The following is a 23,118-nucleotide window of genomic DNA, read 5'->3' as shown; positions in this document are numbered from 1 at the left end:
GACAGGGTACGGAAGACGGCTGAGCCGTTAGATTCATTTTCCATTCCACATGAATTTCCTCTCTGAACTAATGTAAATGACATTTGAATCAGATTGCAGTCTAAGATCAGAGTGAAGCTTTACTAACATGTGAGTGTGTGTATGTGTGTGTGTGTGTGTGGGGGGGGGGGGGGGGGGGCGGGTTCAATTTATGAGCCATTATCATGCGTTATCCTTATCCACTACTAACACATAACGCATGGCATGTATGTATGTCATGTTATGTCACTGCATACGGTGACATTTTAATGTTTACACAGAGAAAATAAATCTTCTATGCTTCTAATACTTCTCAGCTTGACACTTGACATTAATGAAAGCAGAAGATTCTTCATAACTACTGGTACATAAATCAAACACCTATTATCCACACCAATATCTCCGAATATGGGGAAAACAGATTAAAAGACCCAAAGCGCAAGCATAAAAAAGAAGCATCAACAAACTTGGCAATAAAATAATCCAAGCTGCGAAGAATGAAAACAATTTATGTCTGAACACTGAACACCAACAGTCATTACCTGAACAGAACATCTGCAATACACTGCAGGATAGAAATTCACAGCTATGCAAAATGATGCTCAAATGCAAATGCACACACACACACACACACACACACACACACACACACACACACACAAACACACACCATACACACACACCCAAAGGAATGTGAGGATGTTTGTGTCATCTATACCACTACCCCGCACTGCAGACTTCCTGTTGAGGGAGCTTTGATGTAAATGTATGCTGTAATCTGCACGACAGTGGGATGACATCCACAGATTATGTGCTCCGGGGACGAGGCTTACGAGACTCACGCAGCAGGATTTGAACGTCTTTGTGGGAACTGGCTCCCATGCTCCCGCTCCACACCTATCTCGAGCTGTCTCTGCCGCTCCTCTTCCTCACCCCTCCTCCCTCTCCTCCTCTTCCTCCCGGTCCCTCAGGCCTGAGCAGAGCAGGCCATGGGACGGAGGGGAAATGGCTCGTCATGCGTGTCAGACAGCAAGATGTCTGTAACAAATCTAACTGACAGCCTCACAGATGCAGATCGCCAGGCCGACAGAGGAGGGAAGAAAAAAAAATATCACACACACACACACACACACACACACAGAGAAACACACAAACACACACACACAGAGTCCCGGGGAACTTTCCAAGGATTTGAATCCATGCAGATATCACTTTGCATTCCTCTCCATATCTGACAAGGGACAGATGACGCTTGTATGTCAGAGTCAAGTCTTTGTTAATGTTCGAGAGCAAAGAATGAGTTGTCATTGTGCCACAGAGTATTTCCATCCACTGACAGGAACTTTACTTACATTTCCTCTCAAGATTCCTCGTGCTCTGTCATTTTCCCTCGGCCTTGATACTGAGGCCCGTGGCTATCTGAAAATCAGGATATTTTTGGCTGCTTCACAGGAAGAAAAAGAAACGTACAACAACTCAAATAAAAGCAGAAAGAAAAGAAGAGAGGGCAAAAGAGGCAAAGACGAGAGAGGAGAATGAATGCCTCAGTGGTTTTCAATGTGACAGACGCGCTTGAAGATCAAAAAGTATACTTGAGGAGCAGAAGAAAAGGAACCCACTGCGTAGCACAGAAGTACAAGTTGAAGAGGGTGCATAAGAAGTCGGCCATTTTTGTTTGGCTGGCACATAAAGGGCTCAGGGGTGTAATCAGGGTGATGAGAGGGAGGGAATGTGCAGGGTCTCGGGAAGGCGAGCGGACCTGTGTTCAACACATCCTATTAGGACCTGACACAGGTGCTTCATCATCGCTAAAGCAATCGCATATTCCTCCAGCTCCCGCTGAGGAAAAGCATCCATCTCCAAACTGATGTACAGTCGGGGCTCTCATAAATAGTATGCTGAATAAACACACACACACACACACGCACACACACACACACACACACACACACACACACACACACACGCACACACACACACTCACTCACACACACTCACTCACTCACAGCACACAACACACACCCACACACAACACAATACAAACACAACCACACAACACAATACAAACACAACCCACACACAACTCACAACAAACACACACACCTTTTTAGACTGGTCTTAAGCAACTTATGGAAATTGTTTTATTCCTTCCAGTCAATCTAGCTAATGCAAAAATCATGTATGTCGACCTGTAAATATTTGATCTGAAACAGCAGCAGGTTTGAAATACAACACTGGTCAGAACATAGCTCCCTCCTCTCTAGAGCAAACATTGTCAGAGAAAGAGAGAAAAAGAAATAAAAAGAGAAGGAGACAGAGGAGAAGATGAGACGAAGAGAGAGAATGAGAGAGTATCTTAAAAAGCTATTATTGCTGCCATGTACAAACTCATCCGTTGGCATTGAAAGCAGTATAAATCCACGGCTTGTCTTTGGAAAAGTAAGCAGAAAGATCCCCCCCCCCCCCCCCCCCCCGCACACACACACACACACACACACACACACACACACAAACAAACACACACAAATATAAAAGGCTACAGTTCATACTATCTGCCATGGAGAAAGACAATCATCACAGAGATACAACTCAACAGCACAAATGGAGAGAGAGAGAGGCACAGCAGCAGAGTAAAGTGCTGGATTGTGTTTACTCATGCATGGCCAAATAAACAAAGCTGCCTGCCACCGAAACCCCTTTCCAAAAGTATTCAATTACCTTTATGGGCTCCTGCAGACTCCAGGGCTTTCTTTATGCCGACAGCGTTTTGTCCCATACTGAAAACTAATAAGGACTTGCATCCTGATATCTATTTTTTTGTTTTTTTTTAAGTGAACTCCCACCAGCTCCACAACAAAGGGTATTTCAATAAATTGCTTTGCCACAGCATTGTCCCACTAATATTTTTGCATTGAGACATTTCAATGGCACCAATTTTCAGGGGGAAAAACAAATTGCTTTAACTGCTTAACTGAGGTAACTGCGTTAATGGGCAGTAATGAACTTTGTGAAAGTTTGGGGACTCACCACGTTGAAGTCGTCCGCGGAGCAGTTCTGTCCACTGAAGTTGCAGCTCTTGAGCATCTCCTCCAGCTGATGGCCGGTGCGGTTGAAGATGTCCTGCATGTCCGGCGCCGGGTACTCCAAATCGGTGGGCTTATGGCCGTCCTTGTTCTTGGGCGGCAGCCCCGTCAGGTTGGCCAGGTGGTAGATGTCGGCGTCGGTAAGCGCGGAGAAGCGGAAGCGGTTGACGTTGCAGATGGTCACGGCGGGGAAGACCATCTCCGGCGAGGCCTCCTCGTTGAGCGCCGTCACGTGCGGGTGCTCCAGGTAGGAGATGGCGCACTTGGCCGCCTGGTAGAGGAAGAGAGCTAGCGACACCAGGAAGGCCAGTGCCCACAGCGTCTGCCGCACGCCCAGCCGGCCCGACACGAAGATGTGGTTAATCCCGTGGAGCGAGCAGGAGTTGGCGAAGCCGGCCAGGTCCTTCGCCGGGGGCGTGCAGCTCTCCTCGATCAGGCTCTCCTTGTCCCCGTCCGGCTTGCCTTTTTGCTGCTCATCCTCCTCGGCAAATTTGATTTTGCAAACAAATTCGATCGGCATGTGGGCAGCCAGGTCTGCGTTTGGGGTGCCTTTGATTCACAGAGCTCAGCTCCCCTTCCACTTTTCTACCCCCCTGGCCACGCACCACCTCCTGACTTGCGTCTCCTCCACAAAAAACAAAACCTCAACTCCAGCAAGAGATTTCTTTTTTTTTCAAAAAAAAACAAAACCACAACACAGCTGAGAGAGAAACTCTGAAGAGACAAGATACAGAGAGAGAGAGAGAAAGAAAGAGAGATATAGAGAAAGGGACGGAGAGAAAGAGAGATGGAGAGAGAGGGGGGAAGAGGGAGAGACCGAGAGAGTGAGAGAGAGTGGAGGAGCGGAGGAGAGAGTTGCTGTCGCTGTCGCTGCCACTGCTACTACTGCCGCTGTTCCCAGCGCCACTCGTGGTGACTGCTGCTGCTGCTGCTGCCTGCGCTGCTGCTGCTGCTAGTGCCGCTCCGATTCAGGATCCTTGTCTCAGTACTTGATCAGCTCGCAGAGTCCTGCTTATCAGCAGTAACACAGCTGTCAAAAAAAAGCTCAGCCTGGCCACAACCACACACATATACACAGGCATGCGCGCGTGCTGATACACACACACATACATACACGCGCTTGTTCGTCCGCTTCAGAGCCACAGATGGATATGCAGCATTTTTGGAGGAGAGCTAAAAGAGGCAGGAACGGCTACTTAATAATTCATTAGGAGGCAACATTGTGATTATTTCCTCCTGACTGGTGAAGGGCTGCACCTAAACTCCCCTCCCCCCTCCCTCCCTCTCCCCCTCCCCACCTCGCTTGCTCACTCTCTCACTCATAACCAACTCACACACACCCCCACCGACCCCTCCTCCTCCTCTCTCGACTTCTCTCTCGCGTTCTCTCCCTCGCCGCACTCTTACCCCAGTCTGAGCGCACGCTCGCCCGCCCACCCGCCCGCACTCCTAATCCACTTGTTTGAGGTGCTTTCTTACCCCTTGACCGCAAAGTGTAGGTGTCAGAGGTTGCCTCTGACGAACATCCGGAGCTTGCTGAGGGATCGCGGTGGGTCAGTGCTTTTGAATACTCCCCCCCGACACACACAAACACACACACCCTCCAACCCCGAGCCCACCCCCAGCCTCTCGTCCCTGGAGAGTGCCTAATTGGAACAATAATGAGGAGTGTGAGAAGTGGAAGCAAACACGAGTCAACTCATCACGATCAATCTTCTCAGTGGAACAACTGAGGGGGAAAAAAATGTGAAAGACTATTGATTGGTCTGAAGCATCTGTCAGAGATTACGGGAGGCAGTACAACGGCCCTTTCTTATCAGGCATTAATGGTAGCATCACCGAGCTCCTGCACGAATTTAAATGAGTGGCCGTCTTCTGATGAGGAAAGAGATGACGCCGGAGATGTTGAAATAAAGTATCGATCTAGTCATTCTCTCCTTTTTTCTTTTGACAGTGTGTGCCTTCGTGCTTTTTTTCGAGTTAATGGCCCTTTCCCCAGATTGCCAAACAAAATTATGTAAATAAGAAGCATGAAAAGCAGGCTCACTAATGCAACATTTCACCCCCCACCCCCCCCCCCCCCCGCCCCCACCACCACCTCCACCCACCCCTCCGCCCCCATCCTCATTCTTAAACAGGATTAGCCATGCGGGTCACATCTCCTAGGGGTGGGACCTTTCAGGAAAAGCCATGTTTAAAGCTGAATTAAACACCTCTAAAACACGTCCGCGGTGCGCTCCACAGACAAGCGACTGACACACGAGAGAAAACATGGGATTATCTGGAACGAGGAGCTACTGGGTGATGATGATGGGGTGGTTCAAATCTCTCTATTCATTCCCCTCTCTAGATTCCTAGAACTAAGCGGAGGGCTCACAAAAAGCAGACTATCTTAAGTAACGATTATATTTTTGATTTGTTATACTTGTCTGAACATTGTAATGCATTCAGAATAATACTTGCAACCTTTTATTTTTTTTTATAACAGATACATTTTATACAGTCGATGTATTTCAAGGCTATTCCATTTTTTTCATGTCAACCTGAGTTGTAATATAATAGAGAAGACTAAGGAAACTGTTCAAGACATCAAGAAAGACAGACAGGCTTGTGTAAAGCTCCACTTGAAGACATATCACAAGCCCCACATTTTTAGTCATTTGTGGCTGGACCTCTGAAGCTGCACACCAGGCTTATCCATACGTGTAATTCAGTGCCAGCCGGTGGGATTCCCTTATACATGATGCAGCATGTCACCTTTAAAATGTGCAATTGAACCATATACCGGAGTGTAGTTCCTATGGAATATGTCAAGACAGTCGCTCCCAAGGGACATGAAGGTTGTTTATAGGAACTTGCTGCTTCAATGACAGTTTCTCATCAACCTGTGCTTAAGGGTTAAGGGGGGAGGGGAGGATGATATGCCCCCCCTCCCTCTTTCTCTTGCCATCTCCAGTTAAACAAAGCATAAAACACTGGGGCCACATCTGGCATACAAAATGAGAGCTTGCGGTATCAATCAAAATTATCATTCTGTTAGCGATGGGCACTCGCGACATGTCATTTTGATGGCATTTCCTTTAATGCTTCATTATCATTAATGTGTGAGGCCACTTTAGGACGGACAGCCGAAGAAAAGGTCAGTGGGTCTTCTGACAATACTGTCTGTTACTTGTTCAGAATCTGTCTTTTGACTTCCTGTTCTTCCTCTTCTTCCTGTTGTGTTTCCCTTCTTCCTCGTCGGCTGTGCGTTTTGCATTCATCACGTCAGTATGCCGGGGGATGCTGATTGTTCAGGGTCAGAGGTGGTGACGACAACAAACAGAAAGCTGGCCATTAACCAGCTTGTCAGCGGGCAGCTTTCAAAAAGATTTCACAAGGAAAAGCGGCTCGTTTTTGTGCATTATGCAGATGTTTCAGCGCGGGGATAAATCTGTGATTTCTCCCACAACCCACTGGCACTTCTCCCTCCCTGACATCATGTAATCAAAGGAATTTTGTCAACACAATACCGCCTCCACATTCATGTGCCTGAGAAGTAACTATTACCTGACTTATAAACCATTTTAAGTCATTTTAAAATAGTCAATTTATTTTTTAAAAAAAACAAAGTGCCTGTAATAGGCTACTACATGGACATTGAGGGGGGGTTATATGAAACCATATGTAATCTAATGGGCAATTTAAGGACTGTTACATGACAACTAATAGCATTGTTCAACAGTAAACATACAGTATTCTCCGATTTCAGTAAAAGAGCAAAACCGTCAGTTATGTCCTTCAGAACATAACAAAACAGAACATAAAAACACCCACCATCTCTTTCAAATTGTTATGACCTCCATGCTATTTACTTCACTACCATATTGTACCCCACAGAAGAGCACTGCTCTATTGTACCATTAATTAACAAGTTGATGCTGTTTATTTATAAAGTCTCTCCAATGGAAGAGGTGTGATCTAGCTTTCATTGGTCTACCTTCCTACCATCTTAGCTTGTCATGGTCATGTCTCTAGTTGGAGGAGGCAGCTGGTCTCACCTTGAAGCAGCTGTGTCCAGAAACACTGCAGGGATTCACAGCACACAACCACCACCCTGCATTATGGAAAAAGAACAGAATAATTTCACAAGACATGCAGGTGCTACTCTCCCAGTGCATTCTAGGAAGCTAACACTACAGCCATAAAGCCTTTTTCAACACTGCCTGCCAGATATCTCAATGCAGCCTCAGCCTGCATGCATGAAATTAATCTATGAAACCTGTTTAAAAAGTGATAACACTACATGTATAACCTCAGAAAGGGGACTAGTGTGATTTTTTCAGGAACATTGTCTTTCTTCCCAATAAATGTTTAGTATTAGTCTTGGATGAACAGAATGCAACAAAATGCAACTAAAGACCTTTGACTTTGAGAAAACATGGCATATATCCATCTGCATGTCTCTAATTATATCTTATCTGATTCTAACAAAAGACTGGTGTTAAGAGTGACTGTAAGATAATCAAACAGCTAGCTTTGTTAATCCCCTTTCAAATGCCACCAGGATCAGAGAGTGAAATCTGCTTATTATGCAAGCAAGCAAGACTTTCCTAAATTGGGGGTAAAAAAAACTTTGAAAGGTAGGCTACATTGCACTTTTCATGAACCTATTCAAAGTGTCTCCTGTCAGAGTTAGCTGTGAGTTAGCTGCCAAAACATAGAGGAAAGGTAGAGTGCCACAGAGACTTTGGAATTCCCGGGGGGGGGGGGGGGGGACACAATTTCAGAGGGAGCAGTTGTAATTCTGCAGAGGTGGCTGTTGGAGATTAAACTCAGAGTGCATCTTAACTTTGGCACAGTCTACAAGCAAACCCACTCCCCTCAAATGTCATATTGGAGTTCAGAGGAGAACATTCTGTACAGCTTGTGTTCCACAAGTGAAGAGATGTAGTAGATCTTGTAAGTACAAATGTATTACGCAAGAATGGGTTAAGTGAAGAAGACATGTTATGATAATGTTAACCTAAAGTTAGGTCATGAAAAATAAGCTTGATGGTATATCAGCATCTATGTTAAAAATTAACCTCAAAGGGTTGCTAGGTGGGGCTTTGGAATCGTTTATGTTGCGTTTTAATTAAATTCATAGCAGCCTGATGATGGCCATGCCAAATCCTCACACCTTTATTAATTGGTTGATACATTCACAAACACAGCCATTAAATCACTACAACAGCAGGAGGTTCTGTTTGTGAATCTGTTTAGATGCTCATTTGTCATGGAAATTGCTGTAAATACAAATACCAACATGACAAATACAGCAGAATCTTCCCACAGCGCAGTGAGGGTGAGCCCAGTCACTCTGAGCAATCGTGCCCGAGGGGAGCCAAACAAAACATTTGTTTACTTGTTTGTTTATTTATATAGATTTGGGGGGTGGAGGGGCTTTCTAGCTCTCCATGCAGGTACGTCATACATCAAACATGGCCCAACTCGGGTGTTTATTTTTAGACGGGAGATGGAGTGGTGTGTGAGGTATTGGCCGCACCATCGGCAGACCCAGAGGGACTCACGCAGCCCAGTGGAAGAAAAACAGCTAACTCTCCACAGGAACAGCAGGACACGGAGGAGTCTGCACACTTTTGTGCTTTACGAACACCTTTAACTATCCTCTCGAGGATACGGCGGATTAACACATGGCCATAAAATCATGTAATTACAAATTCCTGTGAAGAATTTACTGGCGTCATCAACAGACACTATTCACAGTAAAAAAAAAACAGCTCTGTCTCAGAATTTATGTTTCACACCTAGTTGCTATATACAGTATTCCCCTGGCCATTTCATTATACACGTGAGACTGTGGACCCAGTGTGAAGTATCACATTAGTAGCTAAGCTTTGCTTTTGCTGACATGGGTTACTCTACTTGAGACATTCACTTCGGTTTGGCCACATAGTGTCGAAGGGTGTACAAAAATAAAAATGCACACGATAAATAGCCTACCGTCAAAGTCAGGCTCTCCTATGCCTAATGAGAGCTTTTGTTATGGTGGCGAGGTCTGCATACCCAGGAGCACACTGTTAGCCATTTTTGCTTTTGCTGTGTGTATGAAAACATGGCCCAGGGGAGAGTGGCGAGGAGGGGCGTGGGCTCACCGGAGTGAGGCGTGTACCCCCTGTGTGTGCTGAGGTAAAAGCAGGAGGTCCCCGCCGGCCTCGGGGGAGAACGTCCAAGCGTGGGCTGAGAACACAGATAACACTTGATACTTGAAAATGGTTGTGCAACTTCATCCCTCAAGCGTCCAACAACATAATGTAGACATAATGTTGGATGAGCAACAGCACTGAGCTGGGATAACAAAAGCCCAGCCCACGATACCTTCATCGAAAATAGTACCATACAATTATTTCCTGTATGAAGGCCAATCTACTGGTCCCAATATTTGACTGCAGAATGTTGGTCTGGTTGATCTGGTTTTCCATTCTCTCCAAGCTCTTCTTACCTTATAGATTAATGATCACTGCATAGGTGTCCAACTTCACCATAATAAATAGCGTGCAGCAACAATGCAAACCTATTAGTGCCAATGTAAGCAGCACTAAAATGTGTAATTAATTCATAACCATGTGAATCTCAGTTTGTACAATGGAATAAAGGAGAGGATTTGAGGGGGAAAAAAGTAAATCCATTCACCACAAGGACACAGCAAGAGCAAAGCAAATTTGGGTGCCAACCTTTCCTCCTCTATCTTCCAAGAGTGTGAATAATTTTTTTTCTCGCTTCCTCTCTCTACCTCTCTTTGTTTCATTCCATTTTGCTTCCCCCATATGGCCTCAGATGTGTGGGAGAGAGGCTGGTGGGGGTGCTGCTGCTGGTGCTGGTGGTGGTGGGGGGCCTCTGTTCCCCAGGAGCGAGTGGAACTAAAGCTAAATGTCACCGGGCTGAATCTCTTTTGACAAAAAATCATTCATGCGCAATTTCTACAACACATAGTTTCTTGTAAATAATGAATGCAACTCTCTTTTTAAGAGGTCCTTAATAAAAAGTTCCCTCCTTGCCAGGGCACAGAGGACAGTCAGTACTAGCCTACTTCTCTCCGTGAACTTAAAAATGGCAATGGCCTCGACTGCTAAAGGAGCAGAGCTCTGAGCTCTGTAAGGGATAATGAATAGAACGCCGGCCATTATTGGGAAAATAAGTCCCGACAGGGCGGTGTATAAGTATATCTACTTTTTTGATCCCGTGAGGGAAATTTGGTCTCTGCATTTAACCCAATCGGTGAATTAGTGAAACACAAACAGCACACAGTGAGGTGAAGCACACACTAATCCCGGCGCAGTGAGCTGCCTGCTACAACGGCGGCGCTCGGGGAGCAGTGAGGGGTTAGGTGCCTTGCTCAAGGGCACTTCAGCCGCGGCCCACTGGTCGGGGCTCAAACCGGCAACCCTCCGGTTACAAGTCCAGAGTGCTAACCAGTGGGCCACGGCTGCCCCATAAAGTGGGGCAGTGGAGGGGTCTTGTTCCGCCCTGAAGGGACTTATTTTCCCAATAATGACCGGCGTTCTATACATTATCCCACTTATTACACGGCTACCTGCCAAAACTAAATAATAAACTCCCCACGATATGACTTTAGCCTACATAGCCTAGCCTATTTGTTATTGTTCATTGTGGCATTTGCTGAAACAAATAGTTCGCAACAACACACGCTGAATTGAATCAAACATTTTTTAGAACACAGCTAATCAACCGTCTGCTTTCACTTTTGAATGAAGTTCCAGTCCTTGCGTAGTGATATGAAATACCTGAATTAGAAGCACAAATTCTGTTGCCATTGACAGCGGTCATTATTTTTTTCAGAGGTCCTTTCCCAAGAAATAATGACCGCTAGAACTTTGGGAAATCCCATTCAAATCAATGGAGCGTTCTAGTTGCCTTGTGAAGAGCCGTGTAATAATTTGTGTTAGTGTCCCCCTTTCTCTCCTGCGGGCATATTATAAATCCAGTTACAAGTGAGCATTAGATGAGACAACCACAAGACAAATCAAATGTGGATACAGAGGTGAGAATAAGGTGATATACAGTACAGATGCTGGAGAATCGGCCGGCCCCCAGATAGAAATATTTATTTACACCCAACAGTTATTACTATCAAACCGTTTATCTGTGTGGGGAGGCCATTAATTGTCGGATTGCTCCTGGTGATTATTGCTTAGTTTGTATCGGAGGGGGCAGGGGTGATTAAGTGCGGGGGAGCGGTGATATGTCAGGTGGACGGCCCTGCCCAGGCTGTGATTATCTACCTGTTTGTGTTTGATGTCTTGATGCGGAGCGGGAGGGCTCATTAGAGGACAGATGCTGACTTGTTATTCGGCTCACAGGCTGTCGGCGCAGGACAGATGGGATGCAGAGTGAAGCCTGGGAGGAGCTGCTGACCCACTCCCCTCCCCGGCAGCCTCGCACAACACGGGTGTGTGTGTATATGTGTGTGTGTGTGTGTGTGTGTATGTGTGTGTATATGTGTGTGTGTGTGTGTGTGTGTGAGAGAGAGAGAGATAGAGAGTCTGTCTGTGTGTGTGTGTGTGTGTGTGTATTCTGCTCGCTTCCCATGTCTGACAGTCACACCTGCCCTCCAGTTTCATGACCAAGAGGGCATGTTCCCCTCCCAGCTGTGAACACCACCACCACTACGGAGTCCTTAGAAAACAGCCCAGCCTCTCTACTCAGACCTGGAGGCAGAGGGAGCTAGAGAGAGGGAGGTAAAGACAGCATAACACTGGTTTCCCTCCCTACTTAAAGAATGTAGCTCAGTATTAGAACGTGTCCAGAGTTAAGATTACTTAAATTGTTGTTTTTGTGTTAACTTTAGAGTACAAACACGCTAAAACACACTAGGAAAACCACATTACTTTTGAGAAAAATACTATTCATTCATACACCTTGGCAAATGCCTAGTATTTATGGTAGTAGCTTCTGAGGAATCGTGTCATGTCGCATCAGCGACATTGATGTGATCCACAGACAAAATGGACAGAAGTGGGAACTCGTCAAAAGTTGGCTACATTTAGGCAGACCTTTTCCTCTGCAAGAGCTCAGTGGTTCAGAGGAAATCACAGGTGTTTTATGAAAAGAATGAAGCTCAGACGTCTGGGGGGGCTATGGATGGTTAGAGTCGAGAATAACGTCCGAATCTGCTTCCAGAGCTACCTGAAGCAAGTAAAATACAGACTAGAGAATGAGAGAAAAATTGGAAGACATGGTCCCACAAATACAATCACAGAGCTCACCGTGTGAAGAAAATGTATTCAGAGTGAAATGAATTCTATAGCTCCCAGAGCATAAAGAGAGAATATCAGTTTTAGATACAGACCCACTGTTTTGTACCGATAGTTCAACAGTGTTTTGTTAAGGGAGATGCTCAGAATACTCCAATGTGCATAATAGATGTTACGTACTTTCTAGATGTTAAGTGCTTTCTAGATGCGAAGAGCACAATGCGGTTCAAACATCTATTTAACTGAAACAATGCAGGTAAAGCAGAGAAAGCAGCAGATGTCAGCGTGACATCCGCACGGACTCTGCAATTCAAAGCCTGGAATCAAACCACTCAGATCTAACAGTGAACAAAACAGCAGCCACTCCCAGTCTCCTGTGCCTCCTGCATGAAGAGAGTCGTCGACGGTGCATATTACCCATATGGCCCCACGATATTCTCCATGATGAAAGGAGCAGGTGCCGGGAGAGGCACGGGCCGCATCGCACCTCACGCCACAATATATTAGGACTTGAATAAATCATGTAATGTTGCTGTATCATCTCTGCCCTGATCAATCTTCGCTGATCAATAAGTCCGTCTCTAGTCATGATGTCAGCGAGACCCGGGGAGCAGGCACCGGAGCTGCTCATTAGCATCCGCTGCTGATTGGCTGACAGCGGCGCCGGGCAGCACCCATGGATCAGGGGGCAGAGAGAGGTGAGAGGCATAAATATTGCAAACGGCCTCCCCCCGAAAACGAAGTCTTCAAAATGTCACCCCCACAATGTCTCAATTCTGCGATTTATGGCTTGAAGCCTCAGGACAATCAATTGTGTTCGTAATTTGAATGAATTGACCTTAGCTTTTCCCCCTCACTTTCATGCCCGGCTCTGTGTCTGGATGTGGCAAATGAACATTAGAGTGAGCAGCAGTGGTGAATGCACTGTGCGGTTCTGTTGAGGGCTGCATTTTTTACTGGGGATATTTTCATTAGCAGAGACAATGAGGATACAGAGGTATAATCTATTCTAGTAAAATTACATAGGCTTCTTTGCCTTGGGAACTTTAAAGAAACAAATTAAAAATATGTCTTACAAAATGGTCATTACTACAATGCAGAAGCAATCGAAAGCTTGTCTTAACAAACAGAAAATGTCTTTCTTTGACATCTTTCTTTCTTTGAACTATATATTAAACTGAACATTGACACATTCTCCTGTTTTCTATGAACATATTATTTTTCTGCTTTAGTTCAGCCTAAGCTCGGAGAATCAGGCATGCTGAAACCTTTGTGAAGAGACAAAGGACAGAGAAAACTATCTACAAAGTTGCCATGTTGGCCTAAAGGCCAAGCCTCTGCAATTTTACACCTAAAGCCACCTGAACAAAAGGAGTCCTCACATGCAATTAAAAGATGGTAAAAACAGAATTCCCACTAAAAAATTACTATTTTTAAAAATGAATTAAAAATAGGCGGTGTCCGACGGCTTCTCGATTAATTAGTCGAACCAAACATGCAGCGTTCCGCTTGCCCTTTCCATGTGTCCAGGGCCCACACCTCCAAGCCTGGGACATTTAGCTGGCGCTGCGGACAATTATCTCTCAGGTGCGCCCCACTGTGCCGGATAATGGGCCATAATTAGAAGCGGAGGGGAAAACAGGAAAAGGCTCGCTTTCGTCTCTCTCTCTCTCTCTCTCTCTCTCTCTCTCTCTCTCTTTCTCTCTCTCCGTCACCGTCTGAAGAACCGAAGGCATCGAGGTGCAGAGTGCCGGAGAGAGTCAATCATACTCAGTCTATTGCCTCCCCACTCAGCAGCCCAGTAGGGGTGTGGGGGGCATGGGGGGGGTTGTGGGAGGGGGGACATGCCAGCCTGCTCTTAATCCCGGTGGCCAAGCCCCCGCGGAAAGGTGGGCTTGTGTATCTGGCGAGGTGAGGCCACTGCTGCTGTGCGAAGATGGCGGCGGCCAAGAACCTGACTGACCCCCGAGCTACTTTCATACGGCATGAGCGGAAAAAAAGAAGGGCAGCGCCCACAGAGAGGATCGACAAAAGTGTGCGGTTAGCATGGACTGGAGTTAGCGAGAGCTCTGCAGCTAGCTAGCATGAAATATATACACTCTGGGAATTTCAAAAAGTAATCTTCTTCACTGATATAAAGCAATGTGACATGTATAATACTTCTGAAACAAAACAAAGATCATTTTTCATAAAAATGCTTGCAATATATATCTTAGATGAGCCATCTACTGCATGAGATCTGAGTATGTGTATGGTCTGTCATATGAGGCAAACACAGAAATCTATCTAGAGCAAAACAATTTCTCACTTTGCTGCAGATGAGTCCGTGACGGCACCAGGGCTGTGTAGGTGGGTTTACAGGGTGAGAACAAAGCATCAGCAGGAAAACAAAACAGACCAAGACCTGCATTCCCAAAAGAAAAGCAAAACGGCAAGTCCTCTTCTAAATCGACCCCAGCTGAAATGGCACATTCACAGTCCCTGTGACTCGACTGAGAAGTGCATTAAATCTACTTAGCCACCCTAATTCACGGTCAGTGCAATCCAATCCAATCCAATCCAATCTATCAATGTCCTAAAATGTAAATAGATTTATTCAAAGCAAAAAGGCGTCTTCATATTAAATATCCAGTCGTTCTTCATTTGGATGGTGTGCCATGGACTTGCCATGGACAAACTTTGAGGTTAAGGTTGGGGGTTGATTTTGGATAAAATGATGTTCAGTGAGCAATTAGAAAGACTGAACTTAAAATGTCAACAAACCGTCTAAAAGACAAAGATGTCCAAATATCTATAACTTTATTCCCTCTCTAGTGTGACTTAGACCTGGTGTCTGACTTCTTCAGTAATGGGCTGATACAGTTTCAGGTGTACTTGAGAGGACCGGCAAGGGTACGCTCCTAATGAAGAGGTCAGCGAGTCCTGGCTGCAGCACATGGAACACTGAACATGGGACCTCATTTGTCATATGCACCTGGGATGACACCTGGCATCCATCCTCGTCCAACCTGTTCGCCCGCAACGCCACTCATATTAAGACATTAGAGAGGAGGAGGGCCAAAGCGGAGTGCTGCGCTACAGCAATCTGGGTAAACACACCGTGGACTGGGATGATATACTCCTCCCTAGTAAGAGGCAGGAATTAAATGTCATTGCCTACAGTCAGGATCAATCATAGCTTGGCAGCAGACAGCAATGGAAAGGAAATCTGAGAGAACGCAAGCACACTCGCACACAGCAACACACACACACACACACACAGAGACACACGCGAAGAATAAAAGAACCCAGTCACTCATCAATTATCCGGAAACAGCGACGAACGTACAAAAGCCCTCTAATTACATTTAATCTTCAGTCTGGGTGTAAAACAGGAGGTTAACATAATATCATTCAACCATCTTCATGGTTCAATAGAGCTAAATGACTGAACTAATGAAAGGCAGTCTGCCTCACTAACACCTTCTGACTGGTCATTTTTTGTGAGACAGGGCTTCCTCGAAAATCCAATTTTCCCCCAGCTTGGTTTCTTTTTATATGTCCATTCACCTGTCTTGTCTTATGCTTGGAAGACCCCCCCCCCCTTGCCATTTTGCAAGGGTTATCCAAATCTACCACTAACAGCAGGTACAATGACAAGATGGAATAAATCCCTTCTGCATGGTTTGTGTTCTGTGCACAGGACTTGAAAAGGGAAGGTAAGAAACCACTGCACAGTAGAAACAGAGATATCACCAGGCTCTCCACCTCATCCTCCACAAGTTGCAGAGCCTCTTTTACTTGTTTATTTGACTGGAACAGGTACAATGAAGTTCGATGATTGCAGCCTTTGCGGTCAGTCCTTTTCACACAGAGGTCAAACATTGCCCGGTATTGCTGTTCACAACCCCCCTCTGTGTCTCGTCAAATAACTCGGAAAGCAAGTCGGGGAGCGGCGGCGAGAGCCGTCCACTCTGTCCTGCTGGCAGGACACACCGCGGGGCATGCAGCGGCTGGTGAGGAGCTCAAGCCAATGCAAACACAGACAGCAGGACAAGTCTGTAAATACTAAAGAGCCCTGTGTGCCTAGGGCCTCTGCACACAGTTCCATCAAATTCCAGTACAAGCACTTTGAACGTCATGTGGTAAAATTGCGTCAGTCTTCAGAGAGGCTTCAACGTGAAAAATTCATGCAGACTAACGGAGCTTTGATGTAAAAGTGACTTGTTTTTCGCATGCTACATCATTGGACCATTTGCACACTATCTTTACTATTTTTAGAGGGGGCAGCCGTGGCCTACTAGGACTTGTTACCGGAGGGTTGCCGGTTCGAACCCCGACCAGTAGGCACGGCTGAAGTGCCCTTGAGCAAGGCACCTTTCCCCTTCACTGCTCCCCGAGCGCCGCTGTTGTTGTAGGCAGCTCACTGCGCCGGGATTAGTGTGTGCTTCACCTCACTGTGTGTTCACTGTGTGCTGAGTGTGTTTCACTAAATCACGAATTGGGATAAATGCAGAGACCAAATTTCCCTCACGGGATCAAAATCGTGGCGTACACATTTATTTTTTGAGTTCTTCTGTGATGCATATAAAGAGACCTTGAATGAAATTCTGAGACCCTGTTACCTTACCTCTGTTGTGTGTTCATTCATTAGCAAACTCCGTTGAACAAGGACACTTGGTAATGCTAAATTCAAGACCTTGTGATGCCAGAAACATCAGACAACGCTGAATCACATTCAAATCTGAGTCATGTCCTTTATAAATAAACAGAAACCAGTGGGTACATGTTTTGTTGCTCTGTGAATACACTTGAACCCAGGAACCCCTGCAGACTTGATTAGAAGTCTCAGTCATTTGGAGTCTAAGCCATCTGAATGGAAATTTGTCTGCTAGGATGACGACCTAATGTGGACTCTCAATCTGACCTCGCTACCTCTCTGGCTGTCATGGACTTACACCTGGAGCAAGGACTCCCCTTTTTTTTCTGGAGCTCCTGTCATCTTGGATCCTCTGTTCTCCGCTGTGACCTTTCATTTGCTTTCTGCGCAGTGGTGATTCTTGCCTGACCTATGAAACACAGACAACATTCAAATTCGGAAACCTTTCTCAGAGATAAAAAATTTCCTCATCATGCATACTGCGTTTAGTTGACTGTGACAGACACACAGAAATGTTCTCTCACATAAAGTTCATGCAGAGTCGAGCTATGTAGGTAGAGAGAGCAAAGGGAGTATAATTCTTCTTTTGCTCTGAGATAGCTTTAGAGTAGTCTGATCTTCTGATCACTCTGTGTGCTGTCAGCACCCACTCTTTGAGCTTCCTTTCTCTAGGCTAGGCCTGTTTGTTCTGTGTCTTCATCCTACTTCACTCAACAGAAGCATGATTCAATTAAAGAACAAACATCTAACCAACATGTTACATTTCAATATTTACTGAAAAACTACTAGACTATGCATGATATATAATTAGGTACACACACAATTGACAGGTCTCACACAACCTCAAGCCACCTCATGGCACCTGATGACCAATTTATGCATACAAATTCAAATGTCTAATTGCCCAATACAGAATATAATATATATGTTAGCATGCATGATACTATATTACTATTGATCATCCATCATGCCCCCACACCCCCAAAAAATCTTGCTTGAAACTTGAGAGCCCTGTATATATTGTAAGATGCTGCAATACACGTGCCCATACAGATATAGATTAGAGTTACATATTAGTGCACCACAACCATTATTAACATGACATAAATAAAGGGTTGATACAAAGATGCAATCAAAAAACCTATGGCCGTTCCATTGCCCGCTCGGCCATGTTTACTGTTGTTCAATCCTTGCCCTATCAGTTGTTTCATCAAAGTATCGGCAGAAAATGAAAGATTAATGTGCTCTGTGGCCCCATCCAGCTGCCTTTCTCATAACTCAGGACCCATTGCTTACAGCCAATGGTGTGGGTGTGTGTGTGTGTGTGTGTGTGTGTGTGTGTGCGCGCATGTGGAGAGAATACTGATGGTCATTCACAGCACCTAATAGCTTTGATCTGAGCTCTAGACCAAGTCTCTGCACCACCATTTTCATCCAGCCCACTGACTCGACTGTACACGGACACTAATCAACGTTGCATCCATAACTACCATGACAGATAAGTCAATAGAAATGACAAGCTGCCCGCTTACCTCATTCAACAATATACTGCATAACAATGCATCATGTCTATTTTTAAAGTTCCTGCTTATTAATTGTTTATCATGTGGTGTCAGCTGTGTTTACTTCTTTATCAATAATGTCAACACAATTCAGAGTTAATAAATGCCTCTCTGTCTCTCTCCAAGGAGTCAAATCTGGATTAAAGACCCACATTTCTTTGTTGATAAATGCTCCCCTGTTGGAAATAAACAAATAAAATAACCTTAACAAATTACTTACCATACACACAAAAAAACACATTAATTTATCATGTTCCTATAGGAAGGTATTAGCTGACAAGACACAGCATTTTCCTCACTCTGTACAATATGGTAATTTCACAAAACTGCAAATAATTGACACTTTATACGCTTCATTGCTGAGAAGATGTAAATATTTGAAAAGCACGTCAAGCATTCGAAGATAAAAAAAATGGATGTGTACATTTGCTACTTGCAAACATAACAACAGTAGCAAGCATAGAGGCTGTGCTGTAAAATGCCTTGCCACAAGTTAACACAACACCTTCTTCCCCTTCTCACTGTTCTTCAAAAATGTCACAAACACTTACAATGTGTTACAGCTGGAGGCTTCCAAATACAGCTCACATCCAGAGCCTGATGGTGCACCGTCACCATCGCTCACCAGGGGTAATGATTGGGAGCACTGTGCTAAACAAGACATAGATTTAAAACCAGGAGGCGCTCCCAGGGCCAGGAATCAATCCACTGGTATGTGAATGGAGAGCTGATTTGACCCACTGATGTCCGTGGGATGCCAATCAGTGGCCATATACGAGGGGTGAGTAGGCGCGAACACTTACGCCCCGGGAAAGCCATCTGCTCACGAGGAGCTCTGTGGGAATTCTTCCTCTTCCTGCGAGCTACTGAAGTCATTTCGACACAATTACCTGCACAGGGGGGAAAACGAAGGACTGGGATTGGTCCTGAAGAACAGCATTGGAAAAGACACAGGGGGACCATGGGGACCTGTGGCATAACATATAGAAGTGAGATGCAAATGCTTTCACTCACATCAAAGACGACAACTGAGCAGGAAGTGTTTGTTTGACATGCATTGATCCCAATTCAAAGACAATGTTTCTTGTAAGCCTCTTCTGAAGGTTAGTAATTACTGTAGGTACAGTACATGCTTAAAAAACTTTCTGTCTAGGGGAACTGACAGCGCTTCCCGTATGGCAAACAAGCACAGTTAACAAATACAAACTTAATTTGTTTTCCTGCATGAACAGAGCATTATACAGGCTAGCTGAGGTAAATTTAGCAGTAATTGTAAACACTGCAGTCAGGAACCATCAAAGCATTTTAAATAGTAGAGGAATGTTTTGACACCAGTTTTTCACATCTCGTTATATACACATATACTGTATGATTTCCAACTTTGACATCCACGACCTCCAAACATTAGTGCTCACTAACCTTTCTAATGCTGATGCACCAGTGTTCTCTCTGGCACAGTCCAACACAGAATGCACTTGTCACAGGCCTCATATTTCTTTCATTAAACACTTGGGCTTGGAGCAAAGGAGAGAGGCTGCAGGTCCAAATCCCCCCTACCTCTGAAATAGAGTCACTCTACATTCTCATTAGCACACAAAAGAGTCCTAATAAAAGGCTGACCTTGGCACTGCGTTTTGAGGAAACCTGCTGGTTTGAAAGTCAAGGTCTCAGAAGCAGATAAGCAGGAGTGCATTTTAATCCCCACTCTGCTGACTGGGGCATCTAGTTAAATAACTGCCTTTTAACCCCCCCCCCCCCCCCCCCTCCTCACCATTTTCTTTTTCCGGCGGGGATTTATGTTTCGTCTGTGCTTTTCCTCTGCAGATCCTGCGGACCTCAGATCCAGCTATTGTGTGGTCCACATTGTGGCCGACTTAAGCTCAAATCTCACACAACCTTGCTGGACTAAAGCGGCATATTCCTGTACACATCATGAAAGGCCTCCTATTTTGAGTAAGGCCAGATTAGAAAACTTTCGTTGAGATGTTTTTTCCTTTTTGAGGTCAGTGGGAAAGCTGCGCTTGGTCAGTTATGGCTAAAAGCAATTAATTTTTTCCCTTCCCTGTGCTGATACTCGTTTGAGGGTTCTTTTTTTGCCTAGTGCTTGGCTCTTAAATCCAAGGTTTCCACGGCAACTAGTCACAGGCCAGATGCTGAGGCTTTTGCCATCTTGAATAATTCCAGCTGGTTCCTCTAACAAGTAACCAGTCCAAGATACAAGTGGACAAAGCTGCCATGGTTAATACCATGAATCTGGGGGTTTCTTGTTAACAATGGAGTTCACTACTCTTCTCAAGAAAACTGTCTGGCCATATCCTACACCAAACCACTAGGGTGGTATTTTATAAATATTTATGCAGTTGCCTTTTTGACTCCCACTTACTAGAGGGAAAAACAGCAAAATCAAAGATAGTCATGAAGGAGAACACGAGGGCTGTCAGTGTGTGTGTCTGTGGTAGCTTCTGTCTCTTTTTCCCCCATTCCCCCACTGCCTGCCTCTCCCCTTCTCTCTAACTTTGTTTGTGTCATGCAGATCAGTCGTGGGCGGATGAAGATAGCGCTCTGGCTGCGGAGCTGCCGAAATGTTGCATGATGCAAAGCGGATGAATAATGTGAAAGAAATAATGTGGCGACACATTCATGAATGATCTGTCACCGGGACACCTAATTGTGCTTTTATGCCGAAAAAAAAAAAAAGAAGTATACTGAGCGGAATAAGAAAGAAAAACAAAAAGAAAAGGGGGAAAAAAAACGAGCTCTTTTGGAGAAGGCGGGGGTTTCCAAGCGAGGAGTCTCTGGGAGGTACCTCAGGCCAAACTCCCACCACTGCTCCCTGCTCCCAGCTCCCGTTCTCATTACGCTGCAGATTTCAAATGAGTCTGCTAATCTGCATTAAAGCCTCACCACCAAGACGGCAGCAAACATGAAGGGAGCCTCAATCCAGCCAGTCGAGCCTGGAGTGTTAAATACCTTTGCCTGCCACACTTTGATGCCCAGAGCGATGCTGGCTTTTGGGCAGGAGACAGGGGTGGGGTGGGGGGGGGGGGATTACGTAAGATCCGGGGGAATGAGCTTTTTAAACCCAGGGTCTTGATTCGAGATCAGTGCGCTTTGACCTTTCTGCCAGATGGCATTACAGTGGCTGAAGTCGGGAGCCGAGCTGCTGAGGGAGGTGCAGAGCCCCGGGGCACTGACGATTGGCATCCTCTTCCCCGCTCGCTAGCTCGCTCAGCGCTGGGTTTGACACCCTGTCCCCCCACCCCTCAATACATCTGCACACACCCAGTTATATAAAAAGACCGAAGACCCAGCCGAGGTCAACTGCGCTACCAAAACAACCGAGCGGTCAGACTGGGGGAGGTGGGAATGGTGGAGTGGAGAGAACGCATTAAATTTCAGACGGAGTAACAGCGTGCTACTTTGTTGCACTTTTGGAGAAATCTCATCCCCAGCAGCAGCCAGTCTGACTTAGAGGTGATACCGACCAGATACCGACCAGATACCGACCAAAGCCTAACACCTCCACACCGATTCCCAACACCTGATATATCAGTGCTTGTGTCCACTGGGGAGTGAGCACAATAGCAAACAGATACTTTATTTATTTATTTTAAAACATGCCTAATCTCCCTCCAGCAGTTCTAATGCCAACAAATTGGTTGTAATATGTTTGACCTTAAAACAGCAGCAGTCAAATGAAAGCACACCTGGTGCCAGCTTATGTGATTACATGCGCAACAATGTAAATGGCTGAACTTGTCTCGCACTGCCCCTAAAAGAGGATTACGACGCATTTTAACATATGTTGCGCGTTGATCCCCAGTCATGGCGTTCCATACATTATGCAGGAGGTGACAAGTCCACAGCAGCTGCAGACAACAAACAACGGGCGCAGCGACCCCAGTCATGAGAACACATGCTGCATAATGCATACGGCCAGACAAGGGGGAGGGGAGGGAGAGAGGACAGAAAAAAACATAGAACCCGACAGACAGAATATGTTGTCCACTTTGAAGCCCTGTCGTCTCAAGTGTGAGAAAAACATACAGGACCACCCCCCACCCCCCCCCCCAAAAAAAAATAGACATAAAAAAGGACAGGATATGATATGACAACTGAAACACATTGAGGGATATTTCTTTCATTTGCCAAATTTGCACCTTGAATGTAACTGTGTGGATCTTGAATGTCACACTGGCAACAAATGGGGCTGCTGCTTTCAGTGCGGCTAACAGCACATCATTTACAATGGGGCGAAATGAGAAAGCTCGAAGAAGGCAATTAACATTTAAAAAGGAAGGTGCAGCTCATTGGTGATGGGGGTGACGCCATTGCCTCAGTGTGCAGTGTGTCACTCGGCAAATATTGAACAAGTTCCACACTCATGAAAATGACTGAACGAAGGGGGTGGGTTGGCTGCTCAATGTTTCAAATGTACAGACGTGGCATGAACAATGAGGACGAGGCTCGATTATGTTACAATGTGCAAAGCAAGTCTGACTTTAGATTGAGCTGTGACTAACCATATCATAAGTCTATCGAAAGGTTGTAGTAGCCTG

General features: G+C 45.4%; 1 protein-coding gene and 1 long non-coding RNA gene across 2 annotated transcripts in view; both read right to left on the bottom strand.

The window, feature by feature from the left end:
- asic4a (acid-sensing (proton-gated) ion channel family member 4a) overlaps positions 1–3,837 on the bottom strand; it is a 59,355-nt gene extending 55,518 nt beyond the window's left edge. Inside the window, exon 1 of the mRNA XM_042084578.1 lies at positions 3,046–3,837. Coding sequence (XP_041940512.1) covers positions 3,046–3,621 — 576 coding nt within the window. The 5' untranslated portion in view covers positions 3,622–3,837. The remainder of the gene's footprint in view (positions 1–3,045) is intronic.
- Positions 3,838–5,633: 1,796 nt separating this feature from the next.
- Positions 5,634–9,211, bottom strand: LOC121704021. Its single transcript, XR_006030209.1, has 3 exons — positions 9,087–9,211; positions 7,142–7,197; positions 5,634–6,386 (listed from the first exon to the last, which is right to left on the bottom strand). It is a non-coding gene; the product is annotated as an uncharacterized LOC121704021 (long non-coding RNA).
- Positions 9,212–23,118: the final 13,907 nt, after the last annotated feature.

This window comes from Alosa sapidissima, chromosome 2, assembly GCF_018492685.1.
Source record: "Alosa sapidissima isolate fAloSap1 chromosome 2, fAloSap1.pri, whole genome shotgun sequence".
NCBI classification, from domain to species: domain Eukaryota; kingdom Metazoa; phylum Chordata; class Actinopteri; order Clupeiformes; family Clupeidae; genus Alosa; species Alosa sapidissima.
The sequence above is the reverse complement of the archived record's forward strand: the minus strand, read 5'-3'. Positions and strand labels throughout refer to the sequence as shown.